The sequence below is a fragment of the Caretta caretta genome, chromosome 3, assembly GCF_965140235.1.
Source record: "Caretta caretta isolate rCarCar2 chromosome 3, rCarCar1.hap1, whole genome shotgun sequence".
NCBI lineage: Eukaryota > Metazoa > Chordata > Testudines > Cheloniidae > Caretta > Caretta caretta.
The window spans coordinates 169,113,419-169,138,747 of NC_134208.1; the positions used below are offsets into that span (position 1 = coordinate 169,113,419).

Below are 25,329 nucleotides of genomic sequence, written 5' to 3' on the forward strand. Positions count from 1 at the left end.
ACTGAATTGTTTGATGGTCAAAGACAAATGTATAGAATATGTTTCGATAATTCTTTCACCTCCCAATACTCACCATCATAAATTATACAGCCATCCTGAATTTGTAGTGCTACAAGAAATGTTTGTATTTGTGTTTTTATAAGATTTTTACCAGCCTAACTTGGTGAAGTGATCACATATACTTCTGAGGACCTGACATTACCGTTGCCCTTGGCTATATGGACACACAGACATTGTGAGAGGGCAGACAAACCAACACAATGTATTATTACATAGCTCTCCAGTCTGCTGCTCCTTGAGACTTTAGGAAAATGCCTACTGACCTTTTTTTTTCTTTTGTTTACAGCACTTCTGTATGCCACCATTTTTGGTAACGTGACAACCATCTTCCAGCAAATGTATGCCAACACAAACCGGTACCATGAAATGCTGAACAGTGTCCGGGACTTCCTTAAACTCTACCAAGTGCCCAAAGGTCTGAGCGAACGTGTGATGGACTATATCGTTTCCACTTGGTCAATGTCCAGGGGGATAGATACTGAAAAGGTGAGAGAATGCAACCTGAAGGAAACGTATCACTTACTTAAAGCTCTTCCAAGCTCGCTAACTATTTAATCCCCAATGTTGATATTTTTAGCTGTTGAATTATTGAGATGCCAAGATTACATCAAACAAACAAAATGTGCATTGATGATGATAGGTTTTATATTCTCATAGGGCTAGAATGTGCACTGATCATGTTTGAGTATCCAGGAGGACAGGGCACAGGCAGCCTTGCTTTCCTTTTCACCCTCCGTGCCAGGGGCCAGGCACAATTGCAGACTCTGTACTCCAAGGGTGTAGGGATTGGTCATATCCTGGGCCCTAAGGGATGCATGCCACCCAAAAGGAGGTTGGGAGGAAACAAGGTCATGTTGCTAAGGGGAGTTGCCTGACCTCAGAGAGAGGAGCATGTTTTAACTATGTGGTTTTGTGCACAAGGTGCACAGGCTGCTCCTGTCACATATTAATAGGGGTATTGATTACCATGTAGACATACAGGGTATAGGTTATTAATATAGGTTAGCTATTCTAATAATAAGATAGTTTGGGATCTACCTTTTACTAGGGGACTATTCTAATCTTAATTCATTGGATTTACAGGCACAACTCCCATTGTGTGTATTGAGATAACAAATACCCCTTCAACAAAAGAAAATTCTCTTTAGTCCCTTCATATTAGGTGCCTACTTTTATAGAGATACTGTTTTTCCTTTTGTTAGCAGAGAAATGAGCGTGGTGTGTGTTCCAGGGTTATTAATTCAGGAAATTACAACAACGTTCCAATCACCAGGCTTCTGGTTGGTTGTTTAATTTATTGTTCAAAATGGTGGATGATGTGATTTAAAACAAACTCATTGCTCTCTCGCGCTTAAAACATTGTTAGAGATGGGCTGAGCAGATGCAGCCTGGAGATAGTTGTCTGGAGTCTCATAGGAACATGGGACTGTTTGACTTCCTGATGGGACTCTTTAGCATTGCTTTCTGCCAGCTGGATCCCAGAGTGCAACTTGAGGGGGTATTGTCCAGAGCAGCAGTTCTCCAGGAGGAATGATATTGTAACGTCCAGCGCTACTGATCAGCAGTGGCACTGATCATATCCTCACAAATACTGCTTTCTGTGGACTTCAGGGAAGGATGTAAAGCCACCTGGATGGTTGGGGGACACCCAGGGCACACAGTACAGCGGGATGGTCCAGCAACAAAAAGTAATTCTGCATGGTTTAAAAAAAAAAAAAGTATTCATCCCTGGCTTCCCCTGTTTAACATGGAAATACTGGATATGTACTGCTGAGAATGACTTTGGAGATAGCAAGATTCAAATTAAATCACATCTGACTCATTTCACCTTCTAGAATTATTTTAATATGAAAAGTCTCCAATTATCAGAATCTCAGAGAGCATATGATGTAGCTTTCAGTAACTGACACTTTGGAAGCTTAAGCGCCAATCTTTATGGCTATAAAACAAAAACAAAAAAAATCAGCCTCACCATTTATAACAAGGACTAACGAATATACCACTGACTAATGGTTGTGCCAGTCCATAAATTTTCAAGTCTGAGCTCCATTGATTTTTGCATTCATACACAACTTCCAGAATGCTGGATAATGAATAAAACATGGTATCACTTCCACATGCCTGCACAGCTGCCATTGTTAGTGTGTAAAATAATGCGACCCGCTACAGGTAAAACAAATATTTAAAGGTGAACTTATCCTCAGAATCAATCTTTGTAATATGGTACTTTGAACTCGTGCTGATTGTGCATAAGTCTGGGGATGAATAACAAACTAAAAGCAAAGGCAAGCCTGCAGGTTTTGCAAATGTCATTCTCATCAAGTGCCAGGGTTCCTGGTTAAAAGCACTAACTAATCTATGATGACCCACATTTGGGTTCTTTGTGATATTCATACTGATGAAAGGCTACTACAGTCCAGGAATTCTCATAGAAATCAAGGGTTACCTATAGTGGGTTTAACATATTTGAAAGTCTGATGGCAATCCCCAAAACTTCTCTAAAATGGGAGTGAGAAATACAATAATCTCCTATTCGATAGGGGGAACAGAAGCATTTTGGATGAGAGTTTCATAAAATCGTCTCCTCCTTCCAACACCAAGGCTGGGTAGGGCCAAAGTTATGAGAGGATTCCATCCACCTCTGTTTTGAGTTGTCATTGGACCCTGTAGGGGAGTTTCCTGGATGGCTTCATATACCATGTTGTACCACTGTCTCCATGGATGTCCGCTGCCTGCCGCTCCATGCATTATTTCCACGCAGAACAATTTTAGGCAGTCCGTTTTCGGTCATTTTAGCAACATTGCCAAACCATTGTAGTTGCTCATTGTACTTCTATGGGTGTCCTCATTTCTTTAGTCTATCTAATCTTGTCGTGGGGCAAACAACACATTTCAAATATTTGCAGCTCTTGCCCCAGATGCTTTATCAGTACCCATGTTTCACACGCATGAAGTAATACGGGTACAATGCGCATTGTATATAAACTAGTTTTAGCGGTCTTGGACATGGTGAGTTAAGGGTCCAAATAATTTTATTCAGGCAAGTGAACTTTCTCCTGGCAGTAGCTATCCACTTGTCAATGTTGTTTTCATAGTAGTTGTCATACCTTATGATGGAATCTAAGTAGCAAAAACTCTCTCCTTGTTCAATGTTGACACTGTTAATGATGAGCTTAGCCTGTTTCTTAATTTTTGATGGTTCAATTAGTTTGGTCTTTTTGTTTGTTCAGTTTTCATCTCCATTCTGTGGCTGTTGTGTATAGGTTAGTTGTGGCTTCTTGGTTATATTCCTCCAGGGGCCGTACCATTATGATATTGTTTGCAAAGTCAAGGTGATTAATCATTTGCCCTGATATCCTGTGGCCTCCACCAATGTTAAGGGAATAGGACAAGAAATTTTCTAAGTATAGAGCAAAAAGTATGGGACTGAATATGCATACCTGTCTGACTCCAGTTTTCACTTCAAACCACTTGGTCAGCTCACCGTCATCAATACTGCTGCTTTGTATTGTATGCCTTCATAAAGTCATTGGTAGCAAAATCAGAGTTTTCCTGCAATTGCCCCAGTTATAACAGCACTGACAATATGTATGTGACAATAAGATATTTGTGTGGGGGGAGGGTGTGCGCGTACACACGCACGCACATGCTTCCTAGGCTAATCTCTGACTGGCAAGTTTCTGCAGATATGACGTGTATGTGTGAACATAAACATTGCAAGAGTAAATTGTGTAACTGCACAGCTAACCACCTCATTTGTGTGTGTCCAAGCCAAATGTTGTTCCCTCACTCCTAATGAGGAAATGTAGAGCCTGAGAAGTTGCAGAACTACTGAGGTTCTGCTGCTCAGCATGGGCAGACTGGAGAGATCATCAAATAGGGTCCATGCCCAAGCACCACAGAAATGTGTTTCTCAGCCTGGGGCTGCATCCTATGGTAGCATGACTCCTTAGGGGTAGGACTAGGAAACTTAAAGCTTTAGTGGAGCTGCAACAGATCGGCTTGTCTCCCGACTAGGGAGCCATGGTAGTTAAGGAGACTGTTATAGTGATTGTTGATTAGTTTTCTTCTGGCACATTGCACTCTTGGTTGTAGAACTCCATCCCTCCAGCTCTGTAGAGGACTCATGAGCAAAGCCTGGTACCTAGGCTTTGGCCAGTGATAGAAAATGTGACCCTGTAGGCATATTTGCATACACAAATAATAAGCTGTGTGCAGGGATGCATGCATGTAGTTAATATGCTGTATAGGTGTCTATCTTTGAAAATACCGGCCTTGGAAATTAATTTTGTACTGTGGTGGTCCCTTATAGTCTCTGGTCTCTGATAAGTCTTAACTATTTACTGTTTTACCCTTGCCCCTAATCCCCATGAGCTTTTGCACTGAAACCACCACCCTCCTTCCATGAAGGGAAGGATGCATGGGAGTAACTTTAGAGCTCATGAAGGTTGTTCCTTAATTGGATGAAGTAGTTACTTTTGAGAAAAATGAGGCAAACACCATCTGCTCAATTAGACCTATTTCTTTCAAATAGTGAATGTTGATGTCCAGTTCATCAGAGATTAATCTGAGGAGATGCTGATGGACGACGAAAGTGGACAGTGGAAGCATGTGACTAGGAGAACCAGGCAGAGGAAAGGACGGGGCAGTGAAGGAGAAATATTGCTCAGGAACAGGTTTGCGGAGTTGGAAAATGAAGAAGGGGCACAGCAGATGGTCACTGAAGGTGAGAGAGCAAGGAGAAAGAGAAGAGCAGATAATCCTATTGGAAGAAGGCAAGAGTCAATGGAGATAACCCCAAATATAAGCCCCAGGAGGATACGGGATGGGTTGCAGGGGATTGCAAGGGACAATAGGAATCCAGAGGACTTGCGGCCAGATGGAACAGGGGATAGACTGGAGAATCACACCATCGCTAAGAAAAGGCAGGTCTACGTGACTGGGGATTCATTACTGAGAAGAATAGACAGGCCTGTAACAAGAGCTGATCCAGAGAACAGAAGGGTGTGCTGTCTGCCAGATGCTAAGATATGGGATGTGGACCTGAGGCTGAAGAGGATCCTAACGGGAGCGGGAAAGAATCCATTGATTATCCTTCATGTGGGAACAAACGATACGGCTAGATTCTCACTGGAATGTATCAAGAGAGACTATGCCAGGCTGGGAAAGACGCTAAAGGAAATAGAGGCTCAGGTGATCTTCAGTGGGATTCTGCCTGTTCCTAGAGAAGGGAAACAAAGGTGTGACAGGATTATGATGCTCAACAGATGGCTCAGGCAGTGACGCTATAAGGAGGGCTTTGGGATGTATGGCCACTGGGAAGCATTCATGGACAGAGGACTGTTCTCTCGGGATGGACTTCACCTGAGTAAGGAGGGAAATAGACTTCAGGATGGAGGATGGCACAACTGATCAAGATTGAAGTCTTGAAGAAGATCTGTAACTAGGGTTTTTGATTTCAAAAAGGCTAACTTAAAAAAATTAAGGAAATTTAGTTAGGGAAGTGGATTGGACTGAAAAACTTGTGGATCTAAAGGCGGAGGAGGCCTGGAATTACTTCAAGTCAAAGTTGCAGAAACTATCAGAAGCCTGCATCCCAAGAAAGGGGAAAAAATTCATAGGCAGGAGTTGTAGACCAAGCTGGATGAGCAAGCATCTCAGAGAGGTGATTAAGAAAAAACAGCCTACAAGGAGTGGAAGATGGGAGGGATTAGCAAGGAAAGCTACCTTACTGAGGTCAGAACATGTAGGGATAAAGTGAGAGAGGCCAAAAGCCGCGTAGAGTTGGACCTTGCAAAGGAAATTAAAAGCAATAGTAAAAGGTTCTATAGCCATATAAATAAAGAAGAAAACAAAGAAAGAAGTGGGACTGCTTAACACTGAGGATAGAGTGGAGGTTAAGGATAATCTAGGCATGGCCCAATATCTAAACAAATACTTTGCCTCAGTCTCTAACAAGGCTAATGAGGAGCTTAGGGATAATGGTAGGATGACAAATGGGAATGAGGATATGGAGGTAGATATTAACACATCCGAGGTAGAAGCCAAACTCAAACAGCTTAATGGGACTAAATTGGGGGCCCCGGATAATCTTCATCCAAGAATATTAAAGGAACTGGCACATGACATTCCAAGCCTGTTAGCAAGAATTTTTAATCAATCTGTAAACTCAGGGATTTTACCATATGACTGGAGAATTGCTAACAAAGTTCCTATTTTTAAGAAAGTTAAAAAAAAAAAGATCTGGGTAACTACAGGCCTGTTTGACATGTGTTGGAAAAATTTTTGAAGGAGAAAGTAGTTAAGGACATTGAGGTCGATGGCAAATGGGACAAAATACAGCATAGTTTTACAAAAGGTAGATCATATCAAACCAACCTGATCTCCTTCTTTGAGAAGGTAACAGATCTTTTTAGACAAAGGGACCGCAGTGGATCTAAATTACCTCGATTTCAGTAAGGCATTTGATACAGTTCCACATGGAGAATTATTAGCTAAATTGGAAAAGATGGGGGTCAATATGAAAATTGAAAGGTGGATAAGGAATTGCTTAAAGGGGAGACTACAGCAGGTCACACTGAAAGGTGAACTGTCAGACTGGAAGAAGGTTACTAGTGGAGTTCCTCAGGGATCGGTTTGGGGATCAATCTTATTTAATCTTTTTATTCCTGACCTTGGCACAAAAAGCGGGAATGTGCTAATAAAGTTTGCGGATGACACACAGCTGGGAGGTATTGACAATACAGAGAAGGACCGGGGTATCATACAGGAAGATGTGGATGACCTTGTAAACTGCAATAATAGTAATAGGATGAAATTTAATAGTGAAAAGTGCAAGGTCATGCATTTAGGGATTAATAACAAGAATTTCTGTTATAACCTGGGGATGCATTACTTGGAAGTAACAGAGGAGGAGAAGGACCTCGGAGTATTGGTTGATCACAGGATGACTATGAGCCTACAATGTGATATGGCCGTGAAAAAAGCTAATGCGGTCTTGGGATGCATCAGGCGAGGTATTTCCGATACAGATAAGGAGGTGTTAGTACCGTTATACAAGGCACTGGTGAGACCTCATCTGGAATATTGTGTGCAGTTTTGGTCTCCCATGTTTAAGAAGGATGAATTCAAACTGGAACAGGTACAGAGAGAGGCTACTAGGATGATCCGAGGAATGGAAAACCTGTCTTATGAAAGGAGACTCAAGGAGCTTGGCTTGTTTAGCCTAACTAAAAGAAGGCTGAGGGGAGATATGATTGCTCTCTATAAATATATCAGAGGGATAAATACCATGGAGGGAGAAGAATTATTTAAACTCGGTACCAATGTGGACACAAGAACAAATGGATATAAACTGGCCATCAGGAATTTTAGACTTGAAATTAGGCTAAGGTTTCTAGCCATCAGGGAGTGAAATTCTGGAACAGCCTTCCAAGGGAAGCCGTGGGGGCAAAAGACATAGCTGGCTTCAAGACAAAGCTTGATAAGTTTATGGAGGAGATGATATGATGGGATAGCCTAATTTTGGCAATTAATTGATCTTCGACTACTAGCAGTAGATATGTCCAATGGCCTGTGGGATGTTAGATGGGGTAGGATCTGAGTTACCCAGGAAAGAATTCTCTGTAGTATCTGGCTGGAGAGTCTTGCCCGCGTGCTCCGGGTTTAGCTGATTGCCATATTTGGGGTTGGGAAGGAATTTCCCCTCGGGGCAGATTGGCAGAGGCCCTGGGGGTTTTTCACCTTCCTTTGCAGCGTGGGGCCTGGGTCACTTGCTGGAGGATTCTCTGCACCTTGACGTTTTTAAACCACGATTTGAGGACTTCAATAGCTCAGACGTAAATTAGGGGTTTGTTACAGGAGTTGATGGGTGAGATTCCATGGCCTGCGTTCTGCAGGAGGTCAGACTAGACTATCATAATGGTCCCTTCTGACCTTAAAGTCTATGATTCTATGAAAGCTTGTGATCCCAAATTCCTGTTCATTTTGTACAATTCCAGAGTTTTCACTAGTAATTTTAAATTTGTATGTACACTGGTAAATCCATTGTCCCCACTTCACCCGTGTCTGTAGCATATCAACAATCTCTCAAGGTAGATGTGACATTGGACACAATAGGATCACTAATGCAGTGGCACAAATATACACACAAAGACAGAAGTATGTTAATAAAAAAGTCTTGATAAACAGAAACCCATTTGGATGGTGCACTAGAAGAAATGTTGTCCCGGGAAGGTTAAAGATTCCCCACTATGGAAAACCAGGTGTAAGCCAATTTATCTCCCACACCAAGGACTCTGTTCATTCTTGCCAGCGGGTGAGGTGTTTATACTTTTGTAGTTCGCCCCAATGGGTTAATACATTTTCTGATTATTTAGCTTAAAGGAATCCATGACTCCCCTTACCACGCACACTCCAAGTAGGTAATGCACTATGCATAGTTTGTGCATTTTTCATGGAATTTTCCTATTAAGAATGAAATATCCATCAAATACAAGCCCATGGCATTAGCAGTCGTTTCTACACAAGCTTTGTGCATCACTGTGCTGTTAATTTTACTGTTTTAAATACCTGCAGCATTTATTCTATAATTCAATATCTAGCAGAGCATGTTGCTGAGAAAAAAACATTATTTTCCTTCTAGTGTTGTAAAGTAGGCTAAGTTAATGTTATGGAGCTTTTTCTTTTAACTGAGGGTGGAAATGTATGAGAAGAATCCCATAGTTCTTAAACTCTGCTATAGTTTAAAAAAATGGGATCACACCAGGAAGGCAACCGGCCGATAGAATGCTCCAGGACTCTTGCACAGAAACTGATGATCTAATCTCCTTTTAGGTTTTACAGATCTGCCCTAAGGATATGCGAGCAGACATCTGTGTGCATCTGAACCGCAAAGTTTTCAAGGAGCACCCAGCATTCAGACTGGCTAGCGATGGGTGCCTTCGAGCCCTGGCCATGGAATTTCAGACTGTACACTGTGCCCCCGGGGATCTGATCTACCATGCTGGCGAGAGTGTGGACAGCCTTTGCTTTGTGGTTTCAGGGTCTTTGGAAGTAATCCAAGACGATGAAGTTGTTGCTATTTTGGGTACGTCTCATTGTTTATAATGTGTGTGCGTCTATGCATACCTAATATAATGCTAATCTTCAGCATTTCTATAGCACCTTCCATTAAAGAGTCTCACCATGCTTTCAAACCCTTAATTAATTTAGCCTCACAATGCTGTGGTGAGGTATCTGTGTGTTATCACCCCCCTTTAACAGATGAAGAAACAGAGGCAGAGAAGAGATTATTTGTTCAAGGTCACACAGGAACCTGGCACAGAAGCATAAAATCCTAGAATATCAGGGTTGGAAGGGACCTCAGGAGGTCATCTAGTCCAACCCCCTGCTGAAAGCAGGACCAATCCCCAACTAAATCGTCCCAGCCAGGGTGTTGTCAAGCCTGACCTTAAAAACCTCCAAGGAAGAAGATTCCACCACCTCCCTAGGTAACCCATTCCAGTGCTTCACCACCCTCCTAGTGAAAAAGTTTTTTCCTAATATCCAACCTAAATCTCCCCCACTGCAATTTGAGACCACTGCTCCTTGTTCTGTCATCTGGTACTAGTGAGAACAGTCTAGATCTATCCTCTTTGCAACCCACTTACAGGTAGTTGAAAGCAGCTATCAAATCTCCCTCCCCCCTCATTCTTCTCTTCTGCAGACTAAATAATCCCAGTTCCCTTAGCCTCTCCTCATAACTCATGTGTTCCAGTCCCCTAATCATTTTTGTTGCCCTCCCCGGACTCCTTCCAATTTTTCCACATCCTTCTTGTAGTGAGGGTCTCAAAACTGGACACTGTACTACAGATGAGGCCTCACCAAAGCCAAATAGAGGGGAATGATCATGTCCCTCGATCTACTGGCAATGCTCCTACTTATACAGCCCAAAATGCCGTTCGCCTTCCTGGCAACAAGGGCACGCTGTTGACTCATATCCAGCTTCATATCCATAAATGATCTGGAGGATGGTGTGGATTGCACTCTCAGCAAATTTGCGGATGATACTAAACTGGGAGGAGTGGTAGATATGCTGGAGGGGAGGGATAGGATACAGAAGGACCTAGACAAATTGCAGGATTGGGCCAAAAGAAATCTGATGAGGTTCAATAAGGATAAGTGCAGGGTCCTGCACTTAGGACGGAAGAACCCAATGCACAGCTACAGACTAGGGACCGAATGGCTAGGCAGCAGTTCTGCGGAAAAGGACCTAGGGGTGACAGTGGACGAGAAGCTGGATATGAGTCAGCAGTGTGCCCTTGTTGCCAAGAAGGCCAATGGCATTTTGGGATGTATAAGTAGGGGCATAGCGAGCAGATCGAGGGACTTGATCGTTCCCCTCTATTCGACATTGGTGAGGCCTCATCTGGAGTACTGTGTCCAGTTTTGGGCCCCACACTTCAAGAAGGATATGGATAAATTGGAGAGAGTCCAGCGAAGGGCAACAAAAATGATTAGGGGTCTGGAACACATGAGTTATGAGGAGAGGCTGAGGGAGCTGGGATTGTTTAGCCTGCAGAAGAGAAGAATGAGGGGGATTTGATAGCTGCTTTCAACTACCTGAAAGGGGGTTCCAAAGAGGATGGCTCTAGACTGTTCTCAATGGTAGCAGATGACAGAACGAGGAGTAATGGTCTCAAGTTGCAGTGGGGGAGGTTTAGATTGGATATTAGGAAAAACTTTTTCACTAAGAGGGTGGTGAAACACTGGAATGCGTTACCTAGGGAGGTGGTAGAATCTCCTTCCTTAGAGGTTTTTAAGGTCAGGCTTGACAAAGCCCTGGCTGGGATGATTTAACTGGGATTTGGTCCTGCTTCGAGCAGGGGGTTGGACTAGATGACCTTCTGGGGTCCCTTCCAACCCTTATATTCTATGATTCTCGTCCACTCTAACCCCTAGGTTCTTTTCTGCAGAACTGCTGCCTAGCCACTATGTCCCCAGTCTCTTGCAGTGCATGGGATTCTTCCTTCCTAAATGCAGGACTCTGCACTTGTCCTTGTTGAATCTCATCAGATTTCTTTTGGCCCAATCCTCTAATTTGTCTAGGTCCCTCTGTATCCTATCCCTACCCTCCAGAGTATCTGCCACTCCTCCCAGTTTAGTGTCATCTGCAAACTTGCTGAGGGTGCAATCCACGCCTTCCTCCAGATCATAAATGAAGATCTTGAACAAAACCGGCCCTAGGACCGACCCTTGGGGCACTCTGCTTGATACCTGCTGCCAACTAGACATGGAGTCATTGATCACTGGCCGTTGAGCCTGACAATCTAGCCAATTTTCTATCAACCTTATAGTCCATTCATCCAGCCCATACTACTTTAACTTGCTGGCAAGAATACTGTGGGAGACCATATCAAAAGCTTTGCTGAAGTCAAGGAATAACACATCCACTGTTTTCCCCTCATCCACAGAGCCAGTTATCTCATCATAGAAGACAATTAGGTTAGTCAGGCATGACTTGCCCTTGGTGAATCCATGCTGACTGTTCTTGATCACTTTCCTCTCCTCTAAGTACTTCAGAATTGATTTCTTGAGAACCTGCTCCATGATTTTTCCAGGGACTGATCATAAGATCATCCTTTCTACCTCGTGAGTCTGTGTAAAGGTGCATGCACGTCACCTGTGACTGTTTTCCAAAGCACTCAGTCCTGGCTTAACTGTGCTCCCATTGAAGTCAATAGGAGTTTTAACGCTGCTTTCAGTGCGAGCAGAGTTAGATCAGTGCTGAGTGCTTTTGAAAATTGTACCTATAATTTCAATTCCGTTTAAAAAAAAAAGGGGGGGGGTCTGTTTAAAACTAAAAGCAATTCTTGAGGGATCACTCAGGAGAAGCTTTACAGACAATGCTGTCACTCTTAACCAGGTATGTGTTATAATAAGCAAACGCTAATGTCGTTTATAATCCCTTTTCAAAACAATATTCTATCTGCCAAGGTCAAAGTAATCTAAAAATGTAGAGGATTTAAACTAGGAATGGCACTCTAGGTTGGAGGCATTAAAACCATACAAAGAGCTTGCAGTGATGTGAACAACACTGTGAAGGAGAAAAGACGGATAATCCAGTAGACGTAGCTAAATCATGAGGTGGCTGGAGCATTGAAAACGTGGTATTTATCCCTTGATTCAGTCTGACCTTTTTGTGAAAAGATGGAACCTCACGGTGGCTTAAACCAGTATCTGTCATTCATACCAGCCTTAAAAAACAAACAAAAACAAAAAACTCACCAACCCAATAACCTTAATCTTTCAGAACAAGTATACCCAACTCTTCTACGAGAAATTTCTACTGGCAAAATAAAGCTACTGAACTGGGCTCAGTTCTCCACTGTGCCTGAGCAGAGCTGCGTAAGTAGTGTCGTTAGCTTAGAGGTCTGGAGAACTTTTGCCTGTAATATTTTACACTCATTTTTGCACATGTGTAAATGAGTAAAGATGGTACAAGGCAGTGACGTAATCAGGTCTATTTTGTTCTATAGCAAAGTGTACGTGTGTGTAAAATACATGTAATAGTTTAATCCCGTAAGATATTGAGCAGCCTCTGCTACACCTGAAGTCACACATCCAGGCAGACACTTATACCATTTTCGCATGCTGACTTTAGTAATTCATATGGCTAATGTGAAACAATGTCTTAAGTTGAAGTATCGCCTTGTATCCTATTACCCTATTTCTCTGCCACTATATTCATCAGAAGAACACAGAATATCTACTACTGTGTTTAAATTAAACTGAAAGGACTTGAAATAGGCCATTAAGCTCTTCTTTTTTAAAAAAAAAAATAAACAAATTCCTTTGTTAGCATCACCAGCTACTCTTGTTTAACTTTTCACAACTATTTTTAAAAGAAGTCAGCATAAATTCCTGAAGAAATTAATCTTAAGGAAACCTAAGGCCCCAATGCATTGACAGCTGATGATGTCACTGATAAAAGATTATGGATAAATAAATAAGGCCACTCACTCAGTGACTGAATGAATAGAAATATTATTTTGTGTTATCACTGTTCTCATGGGACAATAAATAGATTGATTCCCTTGATATTCCCCTCCCCCCCTTAAATAAAACTTGCAAGCAGAAGCAGCTCCCATGGCAGTTTGAGTGGACCCTGTGTTTTACTTGTGAGACTAATAGACTAAGGCCAAAGTCAGGAGATTTGGGTTCTGTTTGTGGCTCTGCCAGGACTAGCTGTGGGAATTGGACAAGTTGCTTAGGGGCAAATTTTCTGTGTGGTTTCCAACCTGAGGAATTCCCCTCCTCTGGGCAAATTCAGGGTGTGGAGCCTTCCATGGAGGTTACTCCAGCCCATTCTTCTGTGTCAGGTTGGAATAGCAAGTTCTCTGGCCCTGCCCCACTTACCCTGCACCATAGCATCCAGTGGTATCTCCAAAAACTGAGCTCTGCACAGCAGAGGGGATTTGCATGCTCCCATGCAGTCTTGGCACTTTCCCTTCCTCCACCACAGCAGAACATCATCAGTTCCATTGTCAAGAGTGCCTCCAAAGAGGCAGGGATAGGGTTTCCCCTTTAACCTCACTTCACTGTCGTTTTCTTATCTGTAAAATGGGGATATTTTTTTCTACTCCACAGGACTTATAAAAGTGCTTTGACACCCTGAGATGGAAGGCACTACAGAGGGGCAAGGTGTTATTTATTTAAATCTAGTGCATTTCAAAAGTATATTTTGCATATAGATTGTTCCTTGGCCTGACCCTGCATACCTCCCAATTTGTGGGAGTTGGGCCTGCATAAGGAATACAGGTTCTGGTGCTATAAGTGTACAAAAAAGCACCACCAATTTTTTTCAACTAACTTTTGTATAAGTCATGTACAATTGTTCTGTTATCTGAAATGAAAGGTTGCTTGTCAGTTCTTAACCCCTTCCTTTTCAGCTGAGGTTATGACTTGGCGTACATCCAATTAACATTGCAGGTAGAATTTCTCAAAAACAGGCTCTCACCATTGATTCAAAGAGCTAATTCTGCACCAGGCAGGAATACACCACCAGCGAAGAGTGTGGCCTAAATTCTGTCTTCATACTAGTCCACACTAGTTATTCAAATGGACCTCTGAAGCAGACCCAAGAAGATAGCTTTCTGTTAACATTCAGGGAACACTTTTGAATCACCCTTTTCTGGATAGAATATACTAATGAGTCTGTTCAGGCAATGTTCCATCCCAACCAATCAATTGAATTATGTGTGGGCTCTTTTTTAAAGAAATCCTAAATACAAATGTACATGCTAAACAGTAAAAGGCCCCATTCCTGTGAAAACTTATCTGGTTATTTAATTTTACATATGCGGTGTAGTGCGTTGGAAGTCAACGCAGAAGATTTGAACACATGTAAACCTTTTGCAGGATTGGGGCCTCCCACTGCTTACTACATGTTGAGTGACTTATGAGGCCATTAAGACTGTTGCTAGAGCTGAGTGAATAACAAAAAGTTTTCCCCGAACAATCATTCAGACTTTAATACAAATGTGCTTCAGCTCTGTTTGCTCCCCTTATGCATTTGCTTCCCATTCATGCAACATTCATGCAAAACATATAGCCAGCAATAGTACTCACTGAGGGGAAAAAAGCCCTATTCTGAATTGCATGAGAAACATGATTGTTGCTGTATTGTTCAGCCAGGAAGCAGACGTGATTTATGTCGCTAATCATAACTAAACAACACAGCTTGAATTTTAAATATCAAGCATCAAATAGGAGCCCATAGAATACATGCAATTTGTGAAAATTTGTAGGATAATTTTGACTAATGAACACACTGGGGGAAATTATAATCTCCTCAATTATTCCAGGAACAAAAAAAAAAAGATAAATTAATAAAACAAGCATTGCAATTAGGAATACATGCTGTCTTCCTTTGCAATAAGTTGCATCTCTAAATTACTCTGTGTGAATGTTGTACAGTATTATCTAAAATTAAGACAAGCTGCCCTTAATCTTCTAAAGATTTGAACCAATTTATAGCCAACATTTTCTAGTACTGAAATTATTTACCCTCAAAGGACAGCATATTAAAAGTGTGGTGCAGATCGCTGGTGTTTGGAATACGCTGTGTACTCTTGCATAATATCACTATAAATCAAGTCTACCTAGTATCCAAATAGAAAGTCTGGTTTCAGTTCAAACTCATCTTCTCAGAACAAGTGATTGACTTTGACTTCAAAATGGAGTGACTCACAGACTGGTGTAAAAGAAAATTACATACAAGGCAGAAGAGAAGAATCAGGCATTTTCTGTGGCCATCTAATTAACACGCATTCCTTGGTAATTAGAAGGGGAGGGAAAGGCAGATAAAGAGCATGGTCAAACAATTGATGTATTTTACAGGATTCATGGTTTGTTTGTGATGGAAATTTTTGTTACTGTTGTCTGATTTTTGTATCTTATTTCTTTAACTCTAGAAACTTTACTTTAGTAGCATTCATATAGTACAATAATTGTCTGACACTTCACAGAAATACAGGACAAGAAGTTCCCTGGAATAAGGAGTTTACCATAAGCTCACGTATAGCTCACGTATTGTTATTTGTGATGATGTGGGAGCTAGGGAAAGGGGACAGACAGACCTTATCCTGTTGTTTGTATAAGGATTATTTTGTATGTTTAAGGGTTTGTTTTTTTTTTTTTAAATGGGCAGGTGTGAGACCAGGGATATGTAGATAGGGTAAGCATGGACATTAGTTGGAGAGAAGTTACCCAGGTAGCTTTTGCAAATAGTGTTAGACAACTTTTTCAACCCTTAGGTCTTCTGATCTCCTTAAGGATATTCTTTTGTGTGGGAGTACAATTTGAAGCTAAATAATACCTTTGGATACATTCATAAAAGAGCCATAGACAATCAAGTATATGCTCCACTGAAATCAGAGGACAGAATTTGGCCAATCATATTTTTAGGTTTTCTGCATTTTCTCTCTGGGTCTCAAACAAATACTTTGTTCGGTTTTCTATAGCTTTCTGGCCCTTCCACTCACACCATTACTTAGTACTATAAGTGTGCTCAGTACTTTTACAGTAGGCAGAAAGTGCAAGACAAATAACAAGAATCCCTGCCCTGAGAAGTATTATAGGTGGCACAGGTAGCCTGACATCCCATTACCAGATCTTGTTTCCAGTTGCTTATAACTTTACTAAACTTTAGCCTTTGGGGCTGAAATTTTCAGTGCTGGATTTTGTCTCAGGCTGAATCTCTTGGGAAATTTTTCAGCAAAAATGGTTCAGCTGTTTCTCAGAACAAGGTGAGAGGAAAATACATTGTTTTGCCCATGTAACAAAATTCTTACAGATGTTTAGTTGAGGAGCTATAGAGCCTCAGTGCTGTGGAGCCAGGGACATGACATTTGGCAGGGGCTGGCTGTCATGTCAGGGATATGTCTTTTGCCCTCCCCATTAAAATCTGCCCATATTTGGCTCAGATGCAAGCCTTTGAAAAAATCATAGTTTGAATATGCACAATAGAGACTTGTTAGAGTTTGGCAGCTAAATTCTCTGAAGATTCCATCAGTTCTGAGCATGCTCCAGTCTGGGACTGAGCATGACTTTCCCTGTGATGTGGGGAAAAATAGTATGTGATTATGTAAGTAAATACTATGTCATAATGCATACTCACAAGGGGGCCAAATTAAGGTGCAAAGGTAACCTGAATTCTGGCATTTCCTAACTTCTGAAACCTTAACCTTTGCAACCTTAACATTCTTTTAATGTAGTTTCTGTGTGTAATACAGCTTAAAGACAGGCAGGTTTACAATACAGTCGAATGGCATGGCTCAGTAATATCCGGGGAGCCATAGAGTGTTGTGGAGTCATTGTATCTGGAATATTTTATGGAAAGGGTAAGTTTTGATGGAGGATTTTGAAGGAAGAGAAAAGGCTTGGCATATGTTAACTGGGAGGATGCTCCATGCTTAGGCATTGGCATGAGACAAGGTTTGCAGTTGTAAATAGAGGAAGGAGAAAAAGGGTATGTCTATACTTGGGGCTGGCAGTGTGATGCCCAGCTCTCATTGTACCATGGTGGTACAGGCAGTGGTGCACGGCTGGATGAGCTAGCTGCCCCGAGTACAAACCTAGCCATTGGCACATAGTTGAGTGGCTAGTCCGGGTTGCTGCCTATGTTACTGTGGCTATGCTACCCTTTTTAACGCATTAGCACAATGAGAACTAGCGTGAGCATGTCTCCTCAAGCTGGGAATTGCACTCTCCCCAGCTAAAGTGTAGACATACTCAAAGGAAGCCTTGAGGAGTGAGGCTGGGTGGACTAGATAGTCACTGTTAAGAAACACACTACCACATTCTGCTTGTATGTATGTTTCTCTTCGTCATCTGCCTCTTCATATCTCCTTCCTGTTGCCATGCGAGATGACCAAACTGCTGCTATCTGTCCAGATGTGGTCTAGATGGTTTCTGTTTTTTATGGAAAACCACTTAGGAACAAAATTACATATTTATAAATAACTTCTATAAATAGACTATCAAATGATCAATAGAATGCTTTGTTATAAAAGCCAATAAATAGTGTTCAACCCAAAGGCAGTGGCCCCTAAGCAGGAATATTTTTGCCCCTCCCGCACAACTCTTACTAAAAAAAGCAAATGGGGGCCACCTTAAGCTGCTCGGGGCTCTAAGCCATTGCTTAGTCTCCTTATGCCTAACACTGGCTCTGGTTCAGCCTCTTCGGTGACAAGATACATAAATACCTAGACGTGATCAAGAATGCTCTGTCTCTCTTTTAGTAGTGGTAGTAAATAATAAACAATGTAGCCTAAATCTGACTTTTTTGACATGAAAATGGAACTACCAGGGAAAACCCAGCTTGCTGGAAAATTTGAAGGAAGGAAGCAAGCAAAACTGTCCAAGCAAAAGCTGCTACTTGTACTAGACCCGATCTCTTATGTTCAAAGATTGTGTTGTGGATTGGGATAGTATGGCCCAAGGGATCAGCAAGAGCCTGTGTATATCTTGGAGCTGACCAAGGATAGGAAGCAGGAGGTCTGCATAGCCTTGCGGTATGGGGCCTGAGAAATTGGTCTGGTGGAGACTTATTTTAACCTGAGATCACTGGAGTGGGCAATGGTCTGAACCAGTTGTTTGCTTTAATGGGTTTAATGAATGTAGCAAAATGCCTGAGCTGTGTTTGGTAAATTCCATAGAATGACCACAGTAGAGCATGATATAGCAAACCTTTACTCACGTGAGTAAACTTATTCACACAAGTAGTCTTGTTGATTATGGTGGGCTGCTTGTCTGGGTAAGGACTGGAGGGTTGACCTGTTAGTCTGTTACAGAAATACTCAATATCTTAAAGACTTTTTTTTACAACATTTAATTGAACAAAGTTTTTTGTTTTTAATTAGCACCTCTGAAATATTCCCAAGATAAAAAGAAATGTTTTTTATAAGCATTCAGGAAACACTCAGACTACTTACAACAGATGATTTAATAAACCGTGAAAGAATATGTAGCACTTCTATAGTTCATGGATATCCCTACGTTTTCAGAGATTCGCTTGGCATTTAGATACACAGCTCCTACTGGCATAAAAAGAATTCCATGGATTAGTGCAAGTTGTTTGGCTAAATTCTGTTTGAGCCTTTGCTATCCACTGATTCTTGTTTACTAAACTGACCACCTTTTTATTAACCTGAGAAGGCTGTAGAAAATAGTAAGTGTCCTGTCTTTGCTCAACCAAAGCTATAAGCAATGACTGGATGCAGAGGATACACTAAGTGTGATAAGGCCATAACTGTCCTTGATGTTAATGACAAAGGCCAACAATTCCCAAATTGGATGCATAAAATGAATAAAATGGGTCTAATTTTCAAAACATTCCCAGTTCCCATTGAAGTCCATTAGAGTTGTGGATGATTTGAAAATCAGGCTTATTTTCCCTTTTAGGTGCTTAAATATGGAGTTAGGTGCCTACCTTTAAGCACTCACTTTTTGGAAATGTTAGACCTCATTTTCAAATGAGGGCATGTAAACTGAGCCCCCCACCAAATATGTGCAGGAAACAGCTGGGTGTTTGCTTATGCCAATAGGGGAACTATTAATAAATACCTGTTTGTGCATCCAGCTATCTGATTCTGTGCACAGAGTCCACATTTGCCCATGTGTGGGGCCAGTTTAGTTGCCCAACCAATCATTTGATCCCAAGAATCACTGTCTCAGCTCCATTACATTTATCATGTTCTCACATTCTGTGTTTGAGTTAAATATGTTACTCTTATGTACATATTGTTTGTCTAAGCAAAAGGCACTAATGGCTAAGCCCTCAATCTGTAGTGCAACAGTGACATTAAAATATTATAGCAATGGTGGCCATATTGGTCAAATCCCCATTGGGATTGGTAGGTTAATGGGAATTTCGTGCCTGGCCTCGAGTATGGAAGTGTATAGCTCTACAAATAGACTTTGTTTCCCCATAAAGGAGTTGTCTACAGTATTTCTTGGATTTTGTGGTGCTGTAGGGTTTGGAACATATTTGCTGACTCATGTAATTGGCAGGTGCTTGAGAAATAGTGTAAAAATATTATTGAAAAACCATGCGTACGTTACTGCTTAAATACATTTAATTTGAGGGTATCTGTTGTAAACAAGAAAACAGGAGGACAGACATTAATTTTTCCTCAGTTATATAGCCTGTGTCCTCGGATCCCTGAGAGGGATTCACCCTAAGAAGTGCAACTGATGTTCCCATTGCTTCCTTCCCCCAAGTTCAACTGGCAGGGAACAGCTTGGACCACAGGGGTCTCAGCAGGGGGAGGCCCCTATAGGCTTTGTGTTGAGTGACTGCATCACACATTAAGCGGGGGGAGAGGGGGAGGCTGTTGCCCAGCTTGCTGGAGGAAGGTGTGTACCTCTTTAAGGGATAGAGAGGCCTGGAGTGAGTTTGCAGCAGCTGTGAAGCAGATCAGTGTGGTGATGCTGGCGCATTCCGCTCCCTGCCCCCCACCCCTGTAACAAGAAGAGAAGGGAGGCTATATAAGTAGATGTCAGGGAGAAGTCGTCTCTCTCCACCTAATCTAGCTCTGGCCCCTCCTTGGACAATTCTGAGGCAGATCTGGTTGCCCGCAGTCCCAGGAAAGAAGAGAGTTTGAAGACACTTGGCACTGCTGCAGCCTTCCCCAGGCATGCTAGAGATCCTTACCCAGGGTTATTCTTGATAAGATTTTTTTTTAAAATCAAGCATATGAGACATAGTTGAAAGTAGTTATAATTGACATTGTAACAGACAGCATACATGCACCTGTTGTTTGATTGAGTCATGGTCTAGCCAGACATAAGATTGGGATCTAGGAACTCCTGAGTTCTGATTCTGCCTCCAGTTCCGATTCTCTCGATAGCCTTGAGCAAGTCCAATAAATACCCTGCCTTGGTTTTCTCACTTGTAAAATGGGATAACTATATTTGCCTGTGGTATATATCGTAGGGCATGCTGACCCTTTACAGCAGGCTAAAGGCCCTGCACAGCTCTGTTTTCAATTCAGCCCAGAACCAAGGAGCTCTGTCACTTATAGTCCAGAGCTATAAGCCTCCCAGCAAGGAATGGAGACTATATATAAAGAGCTCCTTTTTCACTGTGCAAGAAGAGTCCTGAAAGGAATAGGTGGTGGGTCTCTTCTGGCCTGGCTGGCTGTTGGAGGAACTGCGCAGAGCTGTCTGGATGGAGCAGAAAAACTATGAGAAGTATGGGTTTTTTTCTATTTTGAAATTGCTAGTGGCAGCAAGGTTCTGGAGAGAGCTGAATCTCAGGAGGAAGCAAAGAAAGTAGTCCTGGGCGAAAAGGTAACTTAGAGAACAGGACAAGGCACGTGCTGCTTTTTCTTGGAGCCTGTGGCCAGAGCTTCCTGCAAAGGATGGGTGAAAAATACTCTCATCCTCTGGACTTGAATTACAGGAGGGAGGAGCCAGACTTTTGTCACCCTGAAAGAGGTGGAATTTTGATTCAGCCAGAAGGCTAAATGAATGCATTGAAGAGAGAAACTGAGTTAGTGGCCACATATTCATGAAGAGGAGGCAAGCCACTGCTTCAGCACCTCACACTTTGACAATGGAAAAATCACAATGTAGATCCACGTGTGATTATTAGTACTGCTATCAGAGCTGACGGAACATAACATAATGGAAAAAAATTGTCAGAATGATTCTGTATATAACCCAAGATGAGTTTAAGACATTCTATCTATGGAGTTTGTAAGTGGATATTGAGTGGCTGCTTTAATTTATTTATCATCACTGGGGATAAGTTCTGTGTGTCTAGGATTTACATTTATTTACTTTATTTAAGATAACCTGTTGGATGGGAGAAAAGTGCTGTGTTCATGTCCCCAGAATACAAGTTTTTATTATTTATTAAGCTATAACCCTGAGGAGGAGACCTATTCTTGGCGCCGCCCTCACCCCCCACTTCAAAATACCATGTGAGCTTGATGTGTCACATTCTGTTTCAGAAGGACATTAAATGGTCCATTTACTTTGGGTGGAGAAATTCCTGCTGATTTAATTTTATCTAATTGCAATCTTAAAGGACACAAACAGAATTGTTCTTATAATGTTCCTTTGAAATTGCTTTAGTTTCCTCATTTAGCCATAAGCTGTTGTTCAGCTGTAGGCACAGAAGGCTAGATTCTGATCACAGCAGGACAGATTCCTCTCATGGCACAGGGTGTGTGCGCGGGCAAATCACACCCTTTTACACTGAGAGGAGTGGCGATTCCAGAGGGGTAATCTACCTTGGGGAAGGGCAAATGGCAATGCAGGATTTCCATCAGGGGAAGGCAGCTGTAAAATCTGTTGGGTGGCCCACCAGCAGTGACTCCTATCTTGCATGTCATGTGGAATTGGCATCTTCCAGCCTGTTTGGCTTCACTCTGTGGCCACCCGCACCCAGTTCCTGTACTGTGTTGAGTGGTTCACCCTCACTGATGGAGTGGGGCTGTGCAGATCATTTGTGATGCTATGCCCTCTCACCAAGTGCGTTTCCTTCACTGGAACGTCGTATTCCACTGACAACAGCTGAATCTGGAACGGAGACTGAGTAAGGCCTGCTCAACACTAGAACATCCTATTGGCATAGCTACCTCATCTAAGAGTATAAACTGCTGGTATAAACTGTCTCTCTATTAGGAGAGACCATATTACCAGTACATTATCAATATATCTGTCCTGGGAAACCCTTCCTAACGTAGATAAGGCCTCACTGTGATTTATACTGGCAAATATGGGAATAGAGTTGCTTTAAAATATACTCAGAACAAAAGCAAGTAACCATCAAAATAAAGGATTTAAAACCTTTTAGGAAGCACAGATAATTTTACAAAAGTGCCTAGGTGACTTAGGAGCCTAGGACCCTTTTGCAAATGGGGCTTAGGCTCCTAACTTTTGTAAATGTTACCCCACAACTCTACTTTGTTCTCCATCTGAGTTTACAATGTTTTTCCTTTCACGTTCTAGGATTTTGAATGAAAACTATCAAGCTGCTGTCTTCTAAGTAACAAGAAATAAATTGTGTGTGCTGGATTACAAGGTGTTAGCAGGGTTTCCTGAACATCTTAACAAACTAATTAATGTCACAATGCTGCTATAAGATGGCACTTTATAACTTGAACAATAATTCACTTTTGAAAGCAGAATGATTAATTAAAACCCAGCTCCATCTCCTGGTACTGGCGTTGAGCCCCATTTCTTTAAGTGGGTCTGTTCAGAATGGCAGGCCATCTCCAATCCTCCCTGCTGCCAGACTGCTAACCCTGATGCAGGCAGTTCAGACTAACCTATGGTTTTTGTTGTTGTGCATTCAATGAACTTTACGGAGGGGAAAAATCTGATTGGTCTGATTTGCTAATCCTGTGTTTGGGACGTGTCCCACAGAAGACCCTAATGTAAAAACAAATACACATCTTGAGGCTGATCCTGCTTCTGTTGTCTCAGTGGGAGCAGGAGCTTCCCTATATATGTGGATTTTGCTTTTCTAATGGAAACAGTGCAGCCATTACTCATTAGTCACATGCTTAGGACACCTAGGAAAAAGTGCTGTTAGTTGGTATTAGCAGCCTCTGGTTTGAGGGTTTGTCTGGAAATCTGCTATTTGTCTCTAATTTCTGGTAGAGCATGAAATGTAGAGGTCATCTGTCACAAAAATATCCATTCCTTGCTTAAGCCTGCAGATAGTTTAAAATGAGAGATGTACGTAATGTGTTGGTATCACACAGCTTCAAACCAATTGACAAATTGCTCCCTGGAGGCTCTGGAGAGGAAGGGTCTTACTGCAAAGACAAGCCAGGTTCATGAACCTCAAATATTCAACCAGTTCTTTGAGGAAGTTGGGCTGAATATTTGACACCAGATGAGTGTCATGTGGATTTGTTTATTACCACAAAATTTATGCAACTCTACTTAAAATACCCCCTGGTCCTGCAGGTATGCTGAGGTGCCAGATTCACTCCGTTATTTGTGGAAATATTCCCTTAAGAATGACTGTACCTCTGCGAACAGCGCACAACTGCAGGGCTGACAAGTGCTCTAGTTACACAGGAGAGACAAGGCGGGGGAGGTAATATCTTTTATTGGACCAACTTCTGTTGGTGAGAGAGACAAGCTTTTGAGCACACAGAGCTCTTCTTGAAAGCTCGACTCTGTCTCACAAACAGTGGTTGGTCCTCACCCGCTTTGTCTCTCTCATATCCTCCTGGGATTGACCCAGCTACAGCTACTCAAGTTACATGTGGGCAGTATTGATCACTGATGTACAAATACACCAGGACCCAAAATGTGAAGACGCTACTACATATCCAAGTGTTGTAAGAGTCTTGGGACCTGTAACTCCTATTCACTTGGCACCTTTCAAGATTTGGCTTACAGCTAGAAAGGTGTGTCCCAGTCCAAATAGCAGCCTGCCCATTACCACTGATCATCATATTTGAATATTTCCAAATAGCAGTGGTTGAAAATGGTCAGTGTATTTTGGAAAAAGAAGAAAAAATATTTTTGAAACTGGTGGTTTGTTTTGTTTGACAAAAAAAATCCCCCACCCCCATTTAATTTGCTTTTTTTCCACCCTTTTCTTCCCATCCTTTTTTCAGTGGCCAGAAGGAAAAATGAGAAGAAAATGAAACAGAAAGCCCGAAGGGGGAAGGAGGAGAAAATTGGAAAAAACCCTTCCATTGCTATCGTGAGGGCCAATGTCTGAAAACACACGTGTAGCCACGTACGTGTGTACACAGATCTCCTATTGTATATTCACTTTCCATCAGGAAAGGCACCCCTGGATATTATCTTAGGCTTCCTAGCTGAGGCCATGATCAAAAGCCCATTGAAGTCGATGGAAAGTCTTCCTTGGACTTCAGTTGGCTTTGCCGCTGCCTGAATCTGCAGTATGTTTCGATTAAAAATAAATATCAGTACAACACATCCAATAACATGGGATGTTGGGATAGATTTTCAGGCACTGTGCTCCATTTAGGCAAATGCAAATAATTCTGGGTATAGTTGTGGGCCTGCAGTTTTGATCACTCACATGCCTAATTTTGATTTGTCAGTTTAACTAGACCTTGATCACCTTTAAAGTTGTGCCACTTTAAAAATGCTGATATAGTAAAAGTGGCAAAAACGGCCAGAGTAGACAGTTATGTTGATATAAAAATGCTTGTCCTGCTACAGCTTTATTCCAGTTTGGCAAAGTGAAATGAGCTATACTGGTATAATTGCATCTCCACTAAAGTTTATACTGGCATAGCTGTGTTCACCTCTCTTCCTCTTCCACCCCCAGCCCCAAAATCGCACCCTTAACTAACATAGCTATGCCAGTAAAACTTTCGCATATAGACCTAAGGCCTGATTCGGTGAGGTGCTAAGTGCATTTCTAATAGTTTCATGCAACATTAAAGCTGAGAAATCAAGTCCTCAAAAATCTGGTAGTTCCCAAAGGTAAGGCTATTATTACAAGCATTAACTCACCTATGTATTTATGGTGGTTTTTATGGTAACTGTGAAAAAAACAACGTAAGAACAAATTGCAACTTCTTGTGTTGCAAACTGAAACTCTCAGTGGAAACGGTGATTTTTTGCCGCAGTGATCTGAGTCGTGAGATGTGTTCCGTTCTCTCTTTCTTAGAGATAAACAAGTGAATTATAACAGCAACAAAACCCCTTAATATGCTAGGATGCTAGGTCAGGACAGAGCATTCGGGCAATTGTACAATTTTCCTCTGTCTAGGGTCT

General features: G+C 41.9%; 1 protein-coding gene across 4 annotated transcripts in view; it reads left to right on the plus strand.

Annotated features, from left to right (window-relative positions):
* The window catches only part of KCNH1 (potassium voltage-gated channel subfamily H member 1), a 314,873-nt gene that overhangs the window by 156,130 nt on the left and 133,414 nt on the right, over positions 1-25,329 (plus strand). For all 4 annotated transcript variants that reach the window (XR_012667760.1, XR_007355670.2, XM_048843090.2 and 1 more), the window contains 2 exons: positions 347-546; positions 8,896-9,148. Coding sequence is in view for 2 of the 4 variants with exons in the window: in XM_048843090.2 (XP_048699047.1) it covers positions 347-546; positions 8,896-9,148 (453 nt within the window). In the remaining 2 variants the exon portion in view is untranslated. The remainder of the gene's footprint in view (positions 1-346; positions 547-8,895; positions 9,149-25,329) is intronic.